Below are 19,921 nucleotides of genomic sequence, written 5' to 3' on the forward strand. Positions count from 1 at the left end.
TTGATGAAGTATAGACTAGCACAGTGGATGTTGACTTCACAAGGAAATTTTTACATACTTTTAATATACATAAAATTTACAGATGACCTATCTATATTTTATATATCTCATTTCCCTATATCAATGTCTAAACTGCTTTAAACATAGTTTGAGGAAGTCGTTAACCAGGAACCATTATACAACATAAATGACACAGAATTTTATGTGTCACTCAATTAATCTAAATATATCAGTACGAAAATTGCAAACACAACTGCATGAAAAGCCAAATCATTAATGGAGATTAGGCACTCCGTCAAAGCAATTTCTATTTCCATGAGTAAAGTAGAAAACTTTTTTTAAATGTTTATTTTGAAAGAGTATGCTCAAGAGAGCAGGGGAGGGGCAGAGAGACAGAGAGAGAAGGAGAGTGAGAACCCCAAGCAGGCTCCAGGCTGTCAGCACAGAGCCCAACGTGGGGCTCAAACTCATGAACTATGAGATCATGACCTGAGCTGAAATCAAAAGTCAGATGCTTGACTTGACTGAGCTACCAAGGTGCCCCTAAAGAAAATTTTGATTTTAGGAAGAAATATTTTTTGTTTTTTCCCCTGTTAAGTGTTTAGGTTTTTTATTTAAAAGTGAAATAGATGGACTTAACCACACAGGTTTTCGAACTTCAGAAAAAGATGACCTCTTCCACTTAATATTTTGGACAAGAAGGGATTTTTTTTTTTAGTATAAAATCATCAACTTCATTGCAATACTCTAATCATTACTTTTATTTTTATTTTATTTTTGTTTCAAGTTAGTTTTTTGAATTCCAGTTAACATAGTGTAATAATAGTTCAGGAGAATTTAGTGATTCATCACTTACATACAACACCCAGTGCTAATCACAAGTGCCCTCCTTAGTACCCATCACCCATCTAGCCCATCTTCCACCCACCTCCCTTCATCACCTCTGTTTGTTCTCTATCATTAAGAGTCTCACGTGGTTTGTTTCCCCTCTCTTCTCTTTTTACCCCTATGTTCATCCGTTTTGTTTCATAAATTCCATATGTAAGTGAAGTCATACAGTATTTGTCTTTCTCTGACTTATTTGGCTTAGCATAATATACTTTAGCACCATCCACATGGTTGCAAATGGCAAGATTTCATTCTTTTTGATGGCTGAGTAATACTCCATTGTGTGTGTGTGTGTGTGTGTGTGTGTGTGTGTGTGTGTACACACACACACACACACACCCCACATCTTCTTTATCCATTCATCAGTCAATGAACATTTGGGCTTTCTCCATAATTTGCTATTGTTGATAATGCTGCTATAAACATCAGGGTGCATGTGCCCCTTCCAAACAGTATTTTTGTATCCTTTAGGTAAATACCTGGTGGTGATTGCTGGATAACAGGGTAGGTCCATTTTTAAGTTTCTGAGGAACCCCCATACTGTTTTCCAGAGTGGTGGAACACTATTGATTTTTAAAATAAAGTAGGGATAATTCTTCAATAAATTACTTTGAACAATATAATTCTGATAACATCTTATTAGCCAAAGCACATGAGCATTTACATTTTTAAAGCTATTAAAATTTATAAAGTATTCCATTAGATCACATCATAATTGACTAATGAAGACTAGACCATTTGTTTTCTATCCCACTATAATAATTTTAAGGAAAAGTATTCTTCTCTTTTTTTCTTTTTAACCAAGAAGCACTTTTGTATTCAGGTTTCCTAGTTATCATAGTGACTATATTTTAAGTCATTCACAATAAATGTGTTACTGGAGATAGAATACTGCAGAACTTTTCATACTACAACAGATTTTCTCAAATATAAATTTACCTTGTGGTCACAGATCACCTGATCATATCAGGTGTATGCTGTGAAAGGAAGGGAAAAAGTAGTCAAAATTCCAGTAAAAATAAGAAAAGGCAGTATTACCTACATTCAGCATTTCTTCTGAATAACAATACTGATATCCATCCTGCCACAAACATCTGAAATGATTTGACAGCATAAAAAACAAAGGAAAATTAATGAATTGCAGTAAAATACCACTTTTTCACACTGTGAAGATTTTCTATAATCTCCAAATATTTTCTGTCCATGGATTTAAGAAACTCCACTACACCAATTTTCTCATTTCCTGCTAAAACCAAATCTTTACTCTCTGAAACTACATAAATTTCTTTAGGAATATCTGCTTCTTATCTGGAATACAGTTTAGGAACAACCTCCCTTTGGCATAAGACATATTACAACAATGAAATAATATTACCTTAAACAACTTCCCACATTCTGGGACAGGGAATCCTTTAGGATTCATCATCTTTCTTAACTCATTTCACACTCTCCAAGTGAACTTTCCAAAACGCAAATCTGATCCTCTTCCAATTCGTCAATGTCGATCCATAGCCCAATTTTTGAGGTTCCCATCCTTTGGAAATACAGTGTATGCTGTGCATAATCTTGCCCTTGACCTAATTTCAAAAACCTATACTCAACCATATATACCTACCTACATCTCTTACACTGGCCACTCCAAAACAACTTGCATTTCCCCCTCAAAATCCCCATATCCTTATATCCCCCTCCTTATATCCATTAAATTAGGCTATCACTTCTTAATCTCTGCACTACTGATGTTTTGAACCAGCTCATTCTTTGCTGTGGAGGGAAGTCCTGTGCACTGTAAGATATTTAGCAGCATCCCTAGCCTCTACCCATTAGATACCAGTACACATTCTACCAGACAGTCACTGGATCTCTAGATGCCTCAATACTCACAAGCCCCTTAAGAACAAAGTTCTCTCAGGGCACCTGGGTGGCTCAGTCAGTTAAGCGTTTGACTTTAGCTCAGGTCATGATCTCACACCTCATGAGTTCAACCCCAGCACTGGGCTCTGTGCTGACAGGTCAGAGTCTGGAGCCTGCTTCAGATTCTGTCTCCATCTCTCTCTGCCCCTCCGTGACTCATGCTCTCTGTCTCTCAAAAATAAGTAAAAACCTTTAAAAAATTAAAAAAAAAAAAAGAGGACACCTGAGAACAGGAGACCTGGAGTAATCACTGGGATACAGAATTGTTATGGTGTTTTTGTTTGCCACAAAGTCTAATCATGACCCTGACAGGGTTCCCTATAAACCTTACTCTCCTATGTATCCTTAAATATGTCAAAAAGATATAGGATCTAACTTGCAAACGGTTCCATAGACCAAATCTAGGACATCTTGAGTTACTAAATGAAAATAAACTCTTCATCATGTGAAGGTGAACAGAAGTTTTGAGAAAAGTCTAAGAAGCTCTTTGGAGCTAAGTCTAAAGATTAAAGTAAATAATCATGCTACATAACTGATTCTGGAAAATCATTAAAAATGATTATAAAGTGATAAATCTGATCTTCCTTTGAATCTTGGTAACAAGTTCTGAGAGTAAATAGAAAAATGTCTGGAGCAAAGGCAGACATAAATGCACTATCATATGCAAGATGTCTAACTGACATCAAAGGACTAGAGTTCGTTGGGTATGCAATATAGCATTCCTTGCAGAGATATCACCATATGCCTCCCTCACGGTGATCACAGAATTAAATGACAACATGTGTAAATAGTCTGCCACAATATTTGGCACTAAGGGTTAGTCCCATCGTTAAAAAAAATCTTTAATGACATTCCCCATTGCCTAAGTGTGAAATTTGTGTGACTGTGTGTCATAGGAAATGAGTATGTTTAAATCAAATTTCAATTTTCATTTTCTGACTCTGATGCACACAATCAGCTCCTCAGGGCACAATCACACTGACCACAACCCTCTTAAATCCTAGAGGCTAAACTAGTGATTAAGACATTGACTGGTGCCGCCTGGGCAGGAATGATCTGGTGGTGAAAATCAATTTTAAAACTTCTAGAAAAGTTTCAAAATTTTATTTTTTATCTACATGTAAAAATCTTGGCTACTATATTAAGTGAAAATGTTAAAATCTGGATTAAGTTGCCTAATGAGACTTCCACAAGTATCCATTTGCACAACTTTTGCTTTCCATTTCACAACGATATGTCAACCATATTTTACTTCTAAAAATATATACTATAAGTGATACTACAGACTAGGTGTTTAATAAACTTAATCCTTCAGAAACACAACCATGTAACCTAATGTCAGTTTCAATAAGTACCCAGACACAGATATTTAAATACCTTCCATAACTCATATCTTAAATGGCATTTTAATGACTTAGTATGTGGGCAAACAAAGAATGATATTTTCAAATATAATCAAACGTCTTCATGCTCATATTTAAAGAAACTTGCCATAAACCATCACAAAACAAAGAAAATTTTAAATAAAACTTGTATTATTTCAAGTCTTGGGAAAAGCCTGAAATGCGCAAGGAAAAGCAGAATGCTCCTTCTGGGTAAACGCTGCTTCATTGCAACAGTCCTTGGGCTCTGAAAATTAAACTTCTGTGGAGGCGAACCTCTAATGACTATGGAGCTTTCCAACACTTTGTGCTGCGAGTCTGGCAGCTGCATCACACTACAATTAAAATATTCTAAAAATACAACGAGAGAATATTCATGAAAGCTAGTCTTATTGAAGTATGGTGCTCTTCCTCACTTAAAAAATATTATAAGAGGTTAACTTTTAAGTCCAGAAAATTGCACAGGATTACAAAAAAAGCAAATACAGACTCTAGCCCTATTTTTCTCCATGAAGCAATTTTTAAATTAGATTCAATTAGTTCCTCTTCTATAAGGCATCATCCTAAGAATATGGATGACCAGGGTCAAGCCTAACTTTTGCTCTCTAGAAAAATCCATGGTCATAAGGCTGAAAATAAAAACTTCCCTAAAGTGAAGAGAGTAAAACAGGCCAAAGTAGAGGTTTATGAACTGCTCTGTGGTCCGTAAACAAGCGGATTACAAAGAAAATGTTGATGAGGCTTTAACTGGAAGAGAAGAACCCAAGATTCCAACTGGTTCTCAAAAGCTATCACAAGCCCCCAAAGATTTCTCATCTATAAAATTAGCAGGCTGGACTAAATAATTTCCTAAATAAGCTACACATTCTAAAACACTACACTGACTTTGCACCTGTCTTTGTTTTTACCAAAAGGCACGATGAATGACCCTTTCTCAGAATCTAATCAACTGGTAATCATTGGTAGAAATTGTGATTAGCAGATATTCATGATAAATTACAAAAACAACACAAGAAATCCAAAAGTTATCGATGACCACCAAAAGCCAACAATTAACTTTACAAAGCATCTATTTCAAATAATCTCCTTGAGTTAATTCTGAATCAAAATATCACAAAGCAAAAAGTTACATGAATTCACTAAATACTAGAAACATATCCATGGGATTTTTGGCATCTATGCAAAGGTTATAAAGCAAACATTGAATGAAGTGATAGATTTTTTAGTTCAAGATTAAGACAACATAGTACCAAAATAAGGGTTATTAGATTAAAAAGAATCATCTCTCCCTACTAAACTTAACGTTTGCAGGACTAGTTGGCCAGCACCTGCCTCTGGTATAAAACTTTATACACAAGTCAACTGGCTTTCTTGTTAAACTACTTTCCAGAACAGAAAGTATCCAAGTTGGAGGTGGAGGCTTTTCCAAGGAATTTGGAAGAACGTGCGTTTTCCATGCAACAAATTAAGTATGTGCATTCAGCTTGGCTGTCATGTCTGGTCTTTTTATAAGTCTCTCCCAGCTACAGAAATACTGGGGCACGTGCTGGTGGCATTGCCAACTAGGACAACTGTTTGTCTACAGTTTTGATAGTATCGCTGTCTCTCAAACCCCAAAATACTTGAGCCTCTTCCAGTAACCTACCTCGAGGAATCTACACCAAGGAAAGGAAATGATCCAGAACATGTTAAATCTATAAACAGCAAGATGACTAGAGGATAAAAGAATGAGAAACTGGAAATGATCCAAATGCCTAGCAATAGGTTAAATAAATTATGGTATGTCTAGCCAATTGAATATAATTTAGTCATTTATGTATGAAATATGAAGATTATGTAGCAACATAGAAGAGTATGATCAATAAGCGAAAAAAGCAGGATACATGATTACACGTAAAAACCACGTTATGTAAAAAGTATGTGTACATATGTATTTAAATTGCATTAACAAAACTGGTATTAGTAGTTCGCTTTAGGAAGTAGAGTGAGGCTGGGCAAGAAGGGCAAATGTGAAAAGAAAAGAAACTTTCACTCTTTGCATTTCTTTCAATTGTTTGTAAAGGAGCTCAAACAAATCACCCCAAAATGTACAACTTTGGCATGAAGATTATTTCCAGCTGAAAACAATCAAGGCCTAAAAGGCTCAGGAAGAAACTTTGACCTTCCCTCCAACATCTGCCTGAAAAAAAATGTAGATCTAGGACCTGCACCAGGAAGGGAATTATCACCCTATGTAACGACAATATAATATGAACTAGGTATGGTACACAGGAAGGAACCCAGCAAGGCCTGCTTGATCAAAGTCCTCTATATGCCACTGTTTCTAGGTGGCCCAACAAACATTTGTTTACCAAGCATTGACTCTTTCCATTCTTCCTGTGAATTGCCTTCCTTCCGTTTGAAGCTTGGACTCCTATTTCCTTCTCCTCAGGTCCAGAATGACATTATATATCTCATGTTGCCTGTTTTTGGAATCACATTTTTTTTCTTCTTTTTTCTCCCTTTTTTTTAAAAATTGAGGTGTAAGTTACATAAAGTACACAAATATTAAGCAAACGACCTGATAAATATTTCCATTTGTGTATCCCTCTGTAACTACCATTCAGATCAAGCTATAAAGCATTTCTAACACCACAGCAGACTCACTAGCAGTAACATCCTGAAAAATAACTATTATTCTCATCTCTATCACAATGGATTAATGTGGGGTTTTTTGGAAGGTAATTTTTTTTATTGAAGTATCATTAACATACAGTGTTATATTTCTTAAATTTTTTAATGTTTGTTTATTTTTGAGAGACAGACCATGAGCAGGGGAGGGGCAGAGAGAGACAGACAGACAGAATCTGAAGCAGGCTCCAGGCTCTGAGCCGTCAGCACAGACATAGGGCTTGAACTCATGAGCCGTGAGATCATGATCTGAGCCACCCAGGCACCCCAGCATAAAGTGTTAAATTAGTTTCAAGTGTACAACACAATGATTCAACAATTCCATACAGTACTTAGTGCTCATCAAGACAAGCATATTCTTGATTTCCTTTATCTATTGCATCCCTGCCCCCCAGCTACCTCCCCCCTCCTCTGGCCACCATCAGGTTTGTTCTCTATATTTAACAGTCTGTTTCTTATATTTCTTTTGTTTTAAGTCCCACATAAGAGTGAAGTCATGCCGTGTTTGTCTTTCTCTGACTTATTTCATTTAGCCTTATACCCTCTAGGTCCATCCTGAAATCTCATGTCTAAGTGAACTGTCTATATGTACAAAATTAAACATGATTTTCTCCTGTTAATTTGTCTCATGTAAATTTTATTCTTAGACCAGTCGGAAGAACATTAAAAGAGAAAAATTTTTTCCTCCCCAACATCTGAATTTTCCAATAGAAATGTATGGACTTTACTTGGGTAATTTTCTCTTAAGAAAAAAAAAATGTATATAAAAATATGGGTAGGATACTGAATGGTATTAAAAATAATGTTAAAATGTATGTACATTTACTTTTCCTATTTTTTCTATATTTTCAGCAATGTCATATTCTTTAATTAAAAAAATTAAATCTATGAAATAACTCTAGAAGTCATCTTTTTGTCAAGCATATAATTACTCCTTAACCTTTTTTTCCATTTTTCAGATCCTATTCAAAGAATAATCTTGTCATATAATCTATAATTACACAGAATGCATTGCAGATAAACCCCAGGTAAAAGTGTATCACTCTAAAACCTAAAAAAAATTTTTTTTTAATCTGAAATAACCTGATTAGCTTATTAGTTCTTTGTCTTATCCCTCATCTTTATCACTAAAGCCTTTCACAGAGCTTGACCATGGAGGCTTACAGCACAGCAGTGAAGTGTGTATGTGTATGTTGGTGGAGAGGGGCTGGAACATACTTCCTGGGTGTGAATTCTAGCTCCACCACCAGCTGCGTGATTTTGAATGGTTACTTTGTTTTAATTTCTCCAATGTAAAATGGGAATTGTAATACCAAACTCTCAAGATTGTTGTGAGGACTAGTGGAGAAGACTAATATAAAGCACTAATGCCTGCTGTAGTAAGCTACTAGCTTTAATCTATTAGCTAATTAAGCTGTTAGCTATTATTCTAAGCATTCTAAAATATGAAACAAAATCTATTTTTAACAATTATTATAACCATTGCAAAATACATTCATAACAAAAACACAATGAATCTAACACAATTTTATGATCCATGCATTACTCCAGCTTTGACATCCAAGGATAAATAAGGAAAGAAAAGAGTTTGCAATGATGACATTTTTATCTCAGCTACACTTTACATTGCATAATTCATTGCAAGCTGAAATTGTTTTCCTTAAACATCTCTTCTTCTCCTGATTTGCAACTGCAGTGACTACTAACAGGATTTTAGTGTTTTCCTCCAGCTTTCCATTAAAAGGGAGAAAATATTATTTAAGGTCAGGGGAAACTGTTTATACAAAGGATACCAGAATGTCAAAACACAAACTTTACTTCAACAAAAAAATAAGAGGGATATCTAAGTGCTTCTTTCTTTCTTCCCGCTGTTTATATCACTCTTTGAAAAGAGGGTTCATTAAATCAAAAACTAAGATTAACCCACCCCCCCGCCCCTCCTTAAAATCTGCTTACATTCAGGGATCAAAGAACAAATGAATGTTTTCTCTTCCTATGCCTAGACTTCCTCCAGTTCTGAAAAATCCTACTAGTTACTCTTACTCTCTTGATTCCTGATTGGGATAAATTAAATCAGGGCTACTCACACTGTATAGATAAAGATGTATCTAATAAGACAAAACACAGTCATCTAGATTTCTATTATCTACAAAAAGAAATGCATGCAGTGGGAGCAGTGGGAGAATTAATACCAAACTCTGTCCTCATCTACTTCAAGGAAAAAATATACCAGGATTAAATGAAGCACAGAAAATATTTAAAAACAGATATCAACCATTTGATTTTTATGCAGCAATTTTTGAGGGAAAAAATGCTGTAAATAAGAATGGTCAGGTCTATTACAAAGAAGTGAACTTTCACTAGAAGCTGTCATGCCAGAAAGGGTACAAAAAGAAGTTATTATTCATATAATTGCATCCATGAAATAATTAAACTTTTTAAAAAGTGATGGCGGAAATCTTCATAAACCCTAAGATGAGTGATAAGAGGAAGGTACTCCAAGGGTTGTCATGATCCCCAAAGAGGATCTACTGCATGTGTGTAATCCTCAGACTGGCAGTGGTCCCAAAGTCTGGAAGTATTTTACCCCCAAGCATCAACTGCTAGCAATTTCTGAGTCTGCTTTGCCTCTGCCCATGACAAGAATCAACTTGTTCCAAAATTCTACTAAATATGTTTCTTTTATGTTAAAACTCTGCTGTTTCTGGGAAAGCTAAAAGCTAGAATTTTTTACACATGTGGACAAAAGCTATATTTGGACCTTTCATTCTCTTAACAGAATAAAAACAGTTATAAAGAACTCCCCCCTGCTGCAGTTTATTATAAGAAAGTAACTCTTTTGAAAAAATGTTAAAAGTAAACCTTATTCTCCTATTCAATTCTTTTAACTTAAAAGTTCAAGGTTTTATTTAACAAATAAGAGTAAAGCATTTAATCTAAATTAACTGCAAGTTAAAAAAAAACCACTTGAGGAAAATAGTCATGACTTCTATTTACAGATAATTTTTTCTAGTCACTTCATCTATAAGCACATACATTGTGCATTTCTTCAAAAAAATCGATAACATCACTTTTAAGTATTAAATACTTAAAATCCCACAAGACTAAATCATTATTTCTTAGATTTCTCTTGAAATACATGTAAAACCATTTGGGACATCTTTATTTAATCCCCGGTGAAACTGTAGTGCCCAACTGCATGTTAGCATCATACAACAAAGACTATAAACCGTATCATGCTGACACACGTGCCTCAACTAGATAAGTAGACAGACTAGCTATGAGAACACCTCTAAGTTCTGAAATAAAGTTTAGCATGTGGCCTAAATGGTAACAAAGGTAACAATCCAACAAGTCTTTCTTTTTGAATCATTTCACTTACTTGACACCATGATTTTTGAATCTTAGCAGTATTGACCTCTTGGACCCCAGCAAGTTATGCTGTGTGTGTTCTGTGCAGTGTAAGATGGTTAGCAGCATTCCTGGCCTCTCCCCACTTACTACACGCCAGGGGAATCCTCATCCCCAGGCATGGCATCAAAAAAGGATTCCCATTCAATGAATGGGTGACAGATGGTAATCACTTATTCTGGTGAGTACTGTGTAATGTACTCAATTATCAAATCCCTATGCTGTACACCTGAAACTAATATAAGATTGTATGTCAACAGTACTTCAATAGTAAAAATTACAAAAAAAAAAAGACTCCAGACAGTCTAAATGTCCCCTAGAGATGAAATTGTACCCAGTTGAGAACCACCAAGAGTTAACGTGGATAAAATCCTAATATATTACCTTATTTGAAGTGATTTTATAAGGAGATATAAAATGCATGAGTTATATGTACTAATCAAGTCTACCTTGTAAATGAAATCACTACCACTAGGAAGATGTGATAATCCATTTTGATGGAAGAGAAGATCCAAGGGACACTGTTTTAACAATAATGCTACTGGCACATGACGCTTTAATCAAGAAAGCCTTCAAGCCCACAAAAGATAACCAGGGTCCCTTAAGACTCTAGCATAGGTATCAGGATGAGATCAGTGACTGTTCATGATGAACTGCCTATAAATTGTTACTCTATCCTTGTGTTAAATATCAGATCAATGTAAGATGAAAAAAAACCGCACCTGAGCAGAAGTAACCAGATAAGGCAGCCAGCCTAAAATTTTGTGTGGGGACAACTTATTAACAGATCTAGGTTCCTTTCTCATTCCTTTCTTTTCACCTAAATGAAGCTGTCCTCTTCTTGAAAATGTTCAGAGAACAGATTGTTTTACCTGCCCACAGAGAAACATTTTATAGGTGTGTCTGGGTGGCTCAGTAGGTTAAGCATCTGACTCTGGATTTCAGCTCAGGTCATGATCTTGCTGTTCATGAGATCAAGCCCCATGTCAGGCTCTGTGATGACAGCACGGAGCCTGCTTAGGATTCTCTCTCTTCCTCTCTCTATGCTCCTTCCCCCTCTCCCCTGTCTTTCAAAATACATACATTTTTTAAAAAGAAATCATTTTATAAAATCAAATCAAAATGAACACTGATCAAAGATTTGCAGTAACCTTAAGCATAAGACAAATTTCCTATGCTATTTCAAAGCAAGAAATAAAAGTTCTCATTATAACACATATTAGCCAAAAATCAGACTTCAAGTTTTAAATAGCAAGTCAACCTATAGCACAGGTGTTGGATCAGCATGCCAAGAAAACTATAGCTTTTAAGGATACCTGGAATTCTGAAAATATGACACCTAAAAATTGTGTCTATCAAAAGTAAAATCTATAATTTTTCCAGAGAAGTACTTTATTTGAAAGTTTAAAGATATCTTCTTTCTTTGCACATGGGAAGTAATGTTGTAAGTTCTATATAGTGACAAAAGTGATTCATGTAACATTTTATAGTCCTATGCTAAAATTTCAAAGATTAACTCATAATGTTTTCATTTTACAACTGATTGAAATCAGTCTTTGTTTTCCTTCTCAGTGCTTAAGTTTTTGCTTCTAAGCAGACATGAGAAAGTCTGCTTAGAAATCAGAACAGCATATACTGGATTTCTGAGGGCAACTATAATCATGTTTCCTTCTGAATTAGTTTTTTAAAAATCTCCCTCTACTTTTCTTTCTTACACAAAATTGAAAACATACTACAGAGGTTTTTTTTCTGGCTTTTTCCACTCAACATTTTCCCAGGTCTTTATAAATATTCCCCCAGATATAATTTTCAATGGCCGCTACATACGAATTCTATGGTATTATTATTTAGCTCTTTTCTACATTAGGGATCTTAAGTTGTTTTGAATCCTTTGCTTTTATTGCTGAAATGAAAATTCTTATGCATAATCATGTTTGCATCTCAGGTTATTTTGGATAAATTCCTAGAAGTTAATTTATCAATTCAAATAGTAAGAACATTGTAAAGTTGTACAAAACAAATTGCTTTCCATAAAGATTATAAAATTTATACTTCCAACATTCTTTGAAAATGCCAATTCACTCCATATTCAAAAAAAGTAAATTTTCTTTTTTAAAAACTGTCCATTTTAAATATCAAAAATACTATCTCAGTGCTTTAATTCATTTTTTAGTGAGATTGAACTCTTTTATACTCAGTATTTATAATTCTATCTTTTCAAGTTGTTGTCTTTTATCTATCTTGCCATTGCAGTGTTGTTTTTTTCCTATTCAACTACTATAACTCAATACAAAGGATCTAAATCTTGCTAAGGACATCTATAAATTTTTATTTTGTAAGTTGTCTAGCCAACCTTTCCCCTTGTGATTTTCCCGCAATTTTTATGCTTAGGAACTCCTTTCTCATTTCAACCTAACTATTGACATATTTTCTTTTAGTTCTTTTGTTTCATTTGATGTCTATATTTTTAAAACACTTGGAATTTATTTTTGGTATGGAATCAGGATGATGACTTAATATCTGGTAGCATAAGAGCCCATTAATCATTATTGACAAAATTTTCTCTTTTTCCAGATTAGCTATTGAAATCACTTGGGTAGTCCTCCCCCCACCAGAAAAACAATCTCATTTAGGTTCTTACTGAAATTGCAATTAAATTATAAATAAAAAATAGGGAGAATACATAGAAGAATGTTGAATACTGGGGCTGTCAGGCAATTACCTCATACCTATTATAGAAATACTTCCAATATCTCATTTGTTTACCACTACATAAGCTTTTTGTGTCAGGTGGTAGTTTTTAGAAGTGTATTAGAGATTTCACTGTCCATTTTTATTACTGATTTTTTTTTTATAAATATTTATTTTTGAGAGAGAGAGAACATGTGGGTATGCATGCGGAGTGGGCAGAGAGATAGGGATCAGAGGTTCTGAAGCCAGCTCCCCACTTATAGCAGACAGCCTGACACAGGGCTTGAACTCACAAACCGCGAGATCATGACCTGAGCTGAAGTTGGATGCTCAACCAACTGAGCCACCCAGGTGCCCCTATTACTAAATCTTTAGCTAAATATTAATTTTGTATTTTGTCAAATACCTTTACAACCATTTTGGGATTACATGTGCCTTTATGCTTTATCCTCTAGATCTCATGTATAAACAGGTTTCTTAACAGTGATCCATTCTTTAATTCCTGTCATTAAGTCCAGCTCTTAGTAGTGTAGTATTTTTTAATATGTGGGTAATTTGGGGTTGCTTGTGCTTTAGTTAACATTTTTACATACTGATATATCTAGTCTGGAGCTTCTTTGAAGGTAATTTTGTAGATAATTATTAACATTTCAATGATCACCCATTTCAATTAGATGTTCAACTTCCGTATTTCACTTCCATTTTCCCTGAAAAATGTTCATTTGGAGATTTTCAATCTCAATTTTTAAAATCTCATCTGTATTTACTGTTTATATGCCATTCAGGTTTTTTAATTTTGCACACTTATGGCTTTCATTTTTCTTTTTGTTAGGGGTCTTAAATGTTTGTCTCTGTTTCCTGTCTTCCTGTGTCAACCAAGAATTAGTTATTTAACTTGCCACATCTTTATTTTACTTTAATTAATTTTCACTCACTTGCAGAATGAGTCTTGTCTTGTGCCATGCTATTAACTCAATTTGTAAAGTGTCTGTTGCCATTCATACTATGAACCTTGGGCAGGCTGCTATGAAAGGTCATGTCTTCCAATCGCCAATTTAATTAATTAGAAAAGTCACTATTAGCTCAACACAATCTGCTGGAATTTTTAGAACCTAGTTTTTAAATTCTGTTAATGTTTCAAGAAAAAATCAGCTAACTAGGTGTTAGGAATCTGGTGTTAGGAAATTAGAAAACTACCTTCTTGCATTTTTTCTAGAAGGCACTGCTCCAATGTTTCATTTTCAGCACTATATGAGCTAAACACTTCAGAGTAAATTAAGTGCGCTATAGGGAAGAAACAAAAGGGAATGAAGAAACAAATTTAATGCTGGAAACTATAATGTTCAATAAAATGTAAATACAAACAATTTACCTTTATTGAAATTAGGAAAAAAATATACTTCAGAAGCCACATGTTTCTTTTTAGGAATGATAATCTGATTGTGGCAAAACTCAGTATTCATGCATTCTTCAGATTTGCCCAATTTTTCTTCTTTTTTTAAGTTTATTTATTTTGAGAGAGAGAGCATGCACAGGCAAGAGATGGGCAGAGAGAGAGGAAGAAAGAGAATCCCAAGCTGGCTCCACGCGGTCAGATCCTGATCTCACGAACCATGAGATCATGGCCTGAGCTGAAGAGCTGGACGCTTAACCAACTGAGCCACCTGGGCACCATGCCTAATTTTTCTTCTTTAGCCCATTAGATTTCCTGATATATTGTTACCATAATTTGGCTTTCATTTTCCTGTGTAATTTTTGCATATTTTTCAGAAGTGCTGATTAATTACCTCCATGGTGCTCTATGAAACTCACATAGACATTCCTATCAAAATACTTTTTTGAAATGCATTTTCAACATTATATATAGGTAAAGAGAAGAGGTTTCTCCTTTCTAGGCTTTTCTAACATTTCTAAAAATGTTAAATATCTTTAATTTGGACTCCTACAATTTACCAAACCCATAAATGACTCTACTAGTCAATAGGTGTTCTTATTCTTAGAAAACCTTCCACTTAATATAGGAAGCCTCTTCAACTTCTACTTTTCCCTCAGAAGTTTACATTTCCCTAGCCCCCCAAAAATGATTAATCCAATTAAAAATGGGCAGAAGACATGAACAGATACTTTTCCAAAGAAGATGTATAAATGACCAACGGACACATGAAAAAATGCTCAACATCACTCATCATCAGGGAAATACAAATCAAGACCACGATGAGATACCACCTCATACCTATCAGAATGGCTAAAATTAACAGCACAAGAAACAACAGGTATTGGTAAGGATGCAGAGAAAGAGGAACCTTCCTGCACTGTTGGTGGGAATGCAAACTGGTGCAGCCACTCTGGAAAATAGTATGGAGGGTCCTCATAAAGTTAAAAATAGAACTACCCTATCATTCAGCAATTGTACTACTAGGTATTTACCCAAATACAAAAATACTAATTCAAAGGAATACATGCACCCTGATGTTTAGAGCAGCATTATCAACAACAGCCAAATACGGAAACAGCTCGTGTCTGTCAACAAACGAATGAATAAAGAAGATATGGTATAAGTATACATACACTTATATACAAACATATATATACATGTATACATATAAATATATACACACACACACACACAATAAAATATCATTCCACCATAAAAAAGAATGAAATCTTGCCATTTGCAATAACATGGTTATAGCTAGAGAGTATTATGCTAAGTGAAATAAGCCAGTCAGTGAAAGAAATACCATATGACTCCACATATGAGTGAAATCAGAGTCTTCTATAAGATTCTGGACTACTTATTGTCAAATATGTAACTACCATGATACAGGAAGACTTTAAAAGTAAGACGGAGAGCTGGGGGGGCTAGTGAACATCTTACCTGCTTTCCGTCCAGCGTGCAGAGCCTCTTGACCACTCCTGAATCTAGTTTAATGGCTTCAGTGATATCTGTCAAGACCTGTTCAAACGAATGAGCAGTCTTCTTATTTAGAAGGATCCTCACGGCTTTTCTAGGCTTCACTCCACTTCGAATCACGGTCACCAATTTCGGTTTGATGAAATCTTTACTTTCCTTCACTTCACTTTTCACCGAGGGGGGAGCAGCCAAGGCTCGGGATGTCCCACCCTTGATGTTCACAGACCAGTTCGGATTAATATTTTTGGTGTAATCAACTTTACGAAATGGTTCATTTGATGCACACACGTAACTCTCACCTAAAAAAGCAAAAACCAGCTATATTAGCATAATTATCCTCACCACAGAAGCACTGTATCTTAAGAACAAATGGAGACCCATTAAGTGAACTCTGAAACCTAACAGGTTTGCTGGAAGGGGATTCACATCCTTTTCCTTAGGCATTCTGTCCACCCTTTCTCTCTATTTAAACATCTAGATTGGTTTTGAGAGAGAGAATAACACACATTACGAAGTGAAAAGCACAGGACAAATGAAACAAGAGAGATTTGGGCTTTATTCTGATCAAATATGTCACCCCGATAACTCCTCTGCACTTTGGTTCTCAAGATCACTGTCTATAAATTCAAGTTGTTGAATCAGATGAATTCTAGAGTACTTCCTAATTCCAAAAGCTATTAACCATTTTAATTTTTTTAAAATCTCATTCTGGAAGAAATAATATATTCACACAAAGAAATAAAACTATTTTTCTCCTTCCAATTACAGATTTCAGTCCTAATTGAAGAATGATTACTCCATCCTCACATAGCTGTCTAAAATATATTTAGTCATAAGATCATTTACTCAATTAATGAAGTACTGCAAAAACGAAGGAAGAGTTTTGACAGCTCAAAGAAATATACTTCAGGCATTTTTTTTCTTAACTGAAGAATGTGAATTTAGAATAATTAGTTCAAATAGACAGCCTTTTCTATATTCACTTAAATGGGAAAGGATATTAAGCATTTTAAAATGATGTGTTCCTTATTCATGCAGCCTTCTGCCTAATTCTTATTAAGTAAAATATAAAAACTTAATATTTGTTGATTAGTTTACCAAGTCAATGTTCATTAATTTTAAGTTCCAAAATTACAGGTTGAAAAATAATTTTTATAATTATATGTTGAAAACCATAATTCATAATTATATGTTTAAAATCATAATTTTTCTTTCAGGAAACCCAGAAGTCACCCAAGCCTTTTATTCTCACCTTTCTGGCATACAAGAGGACTACACTGTAAAATTTTCTCTAATATACCTTCTAACTCAAAAAGAATCCAGTATTTTTTCACATTTTCAGTGTAACAGTCTCACTCTTAATAATTACATGACATCAGTCTTAACGTTCATGCTTAAAACAAAAATAGTCAAAACAGTGAAAGGGAATTCCTGAGAAAAACCTACTAATATAAATATTTAACATCCTATTATTTAGGATGTTCTTAAAATCCTGATTAATGGAGAACTTGAAGACTCCCAAAGGCACACAAACAATTCAGTAACAGATCAGGCATATAAGAAGGGTCTAAAAAGAGGAGTAACATCTTCTATCTAACGGTATAACGAGGCCACTGTCCAACTAGGGAACCAGCCACAGGCTTTAATGCTGCTTCCACACCAGTAGTCTGAAAGCTAGCCCAACCACCTCCATTCAGTTAGAGATTTTTCATCTCTGTAGATTTATCTAAATCACTTTTCACAGTGTAATCATCTGGGGAAGTGGTATGTAATTTCAAATACATGCATAAATTTCATAAAATAGAACTATATATCACATGCATGTATTTATGAGCAAAAATACTTATGATTTTGCTTTAATTTTATAGAGAACACAAGTCTCACATTGAAAAGCTCTATTTTTACCAACAATAAAAACTTAATTGTATGTTCTGATTCAAAATATTAAGACGAAGAAAAGGAAATTTCAGCAAGAGACTGTTTTTTTTGTTTGTTTGTTTTTGTTTTTGTTTTTTTTTTTTTAAGGGCAGGGAGAAGTCAGCTGGGGAAAAGCCTTTCCCAGTATAAATGAAAAAAACAATGGCAAAGAGAAACAAAACAAGAGCATGTTTAGTATGTCAGATTTCCTTGATCAACCTAGTCCCTGCACAGTTGATGTATCAACCAAGCAAACTGCCTTTGAAATTCGTCTGTATTTTGCCTCTGTATACAGGTTCAGGATGCCAGAATGAAAACAGGTAGAGGAAGTCTGTCTTTTAATTTATGTATGTGTGGTTACACGTACATTTTAATTCCCTCCTTCTCTCCCTTTTTTGCTTCATAATGTTTCAATTAAGAACTTGTAGGGGTACCTGAGTGGCTCAGTCAGTTAAAGGTCTGACTTCAGCTCAGGTCATGATCTCATGGTTTGTGAGTTTGGACTCCACATCAGACTCTGCACTGACAGCGCAAAGCCTGCTTTGAATACTGTCTCCCTCTCTCTGCCTCGGTCTCTCTCTCAAAAATAAACATTAAAAAAAAAAAAAAACCTGTAGATCAGGGGCACCTGGGGGGCTCAGTCAGTCAAGTGTCTGACTCAAGCTCAGCTCAGATCTTGATCTTGAGGTTGTGAGTTCAGGCCCCACATTGGGCTCCACACTGGGCATAGAGCCTATTTAAAAAACAAAGACTTGCAGATCAGTTCTATAATATATAAAGTTTTGAACCAGCAAACGCCTGCTAGACAGAGTCTCACCCCTTCCTTGTACGCATGGCAGACAAATAACAGTCCACAGAGTGTTCTTCAGTTAGGCCTGGACTCTTCCTCATAATATGCAAGGAGTACCTACTATGCGCTAGCTCACATGCTAAATGCTGACATAATAAGATACCCACTTTGGCATTCTTGGTATACAACATTTCAGCAGCAAGGTTTAAGACAGGTAAACCTGTGTTTCTGTATACTGGGCACATAAAGCCCTATAGTACAGATGTCATACTTTGATAACAATAGCCACCAAGATACCTAGGCTAGCTTCCCTTGCTATGTCCCCACCCTGATTAAACAATCTCTGATTGTAATTTTTTCACTTCCGTATTTCTCTATCAGGAGAGAATATGGTGACAAAAGAATTTAAGATTTTGGTTCCTTGGCCAGTTAGAGTTCTTGCTGTTAACCAAACAATAAATTATTATTCTGTTAGGTACTAAGCACCCACAAGATTGCTTAGAAGCAATCAGCCTCCCCTCAACCAGATTCATGCTACTGTAGAGATTCTGGGTTAAGATTTGTTACCTTCCTGCCAACTTGTCACTTCCCCCTACCTCCCCGTCCTGGCGAGGAATATCACTTCCTGCTAAAAGTACTTAGTTAGAAACCTACACACCATTCTTCGCTCTTCTGGTTTCCCTACATGCTAAATTCTGACATCAAGTTCTGTCCTATTTTCTAAATATTTCTCAAAATGTCCACTCTGTGTCCTGACCACCACCTACTTTCTACTTGGATCGGTTCAAGAATCTTGTGTTTTCTGCTGACTCCCCAATAATGTAACAAATGGCAGTACATCTTATGCTATTAATACACCTGAAAAAGTATATCCTGATGTAATGAGTTTTGATATAACGATAAAATACATATTCTGAAAAGATTTTTTAAAATTTGCCAATACATACTAAAACCACACTTACCCAAACAAGGAAAAGATAAGCATCACAGTTAAACTAAGATATAAATGTGTATGTATACATATATCATATATGGATATATGAAAAATAAAGAAGTCCCTGAAGTCCACAACAGATATGACATTAACAGCGATCTTGACATTATTATAAGCTGGTCTGATGCTCACAGACAGACCTATGTTCTTCCCTGGGATATAAGCTCACAGAATATATCAAAGTCACTCAGGCTATGGTAAAGTGACACAAAAACAAGGTCGCTGTGCAACCCACAAAATACGAGACATCCTCCTTTCAACTCAATGAATGACTGCCACTTCTTTACCAATTATAGCTTTTTCCTCAATACACTCTGTGCTCCCTATAAGATTTAATGAGATACTCATAG

General features: G+C 35.1%; 1 protein-coding gene across 9 annotated transcripts in view; it reads right to left on the reverse strand.

Moving 5' to 3' along the window:
- DCLK2 (doublecortin like kinase 2) overlaps positions 1 to 19,921 on the reverse strand; it is a 152,371-nt gene that overhangs the window by 114,878 nt on the left and 17,572 nt on the right. For all 9 annotated transcript variants that reach the window (XR_006709410.1, XR_006709408.1, XM_045466016.1 and 6 more), the window contains exon 2: positions 15,835 to 16,169. Coding sequence is in view for 7 of the 9 variants with exons in the window: in XM_045466016.1 (XP_045321972.1) it covers positions 15,835 to 16,169 (335 nt within the window). In the remaining 2 variants the exon portion in view is untranslated. The remainder of the gene's footprint in view (positions 1 to 15,834; positions 16,170 to 19,921) is intronic.

Source organism: Leopardus geoffroyi, chromosome B1, assembly GCF_018350155.1.
Source record: "Leopardus geoffroyi isolate Oge1 chromosome B1, O.geoffroyi_Oge1_pat1.0, whole genome shotgun sequence".
Lineage (NCBI taxonomy): Eukaryota > Metazoa > Chordata > Mammalia > Carnivora > Felidae > Leopardus > Leopardus geoffroyi.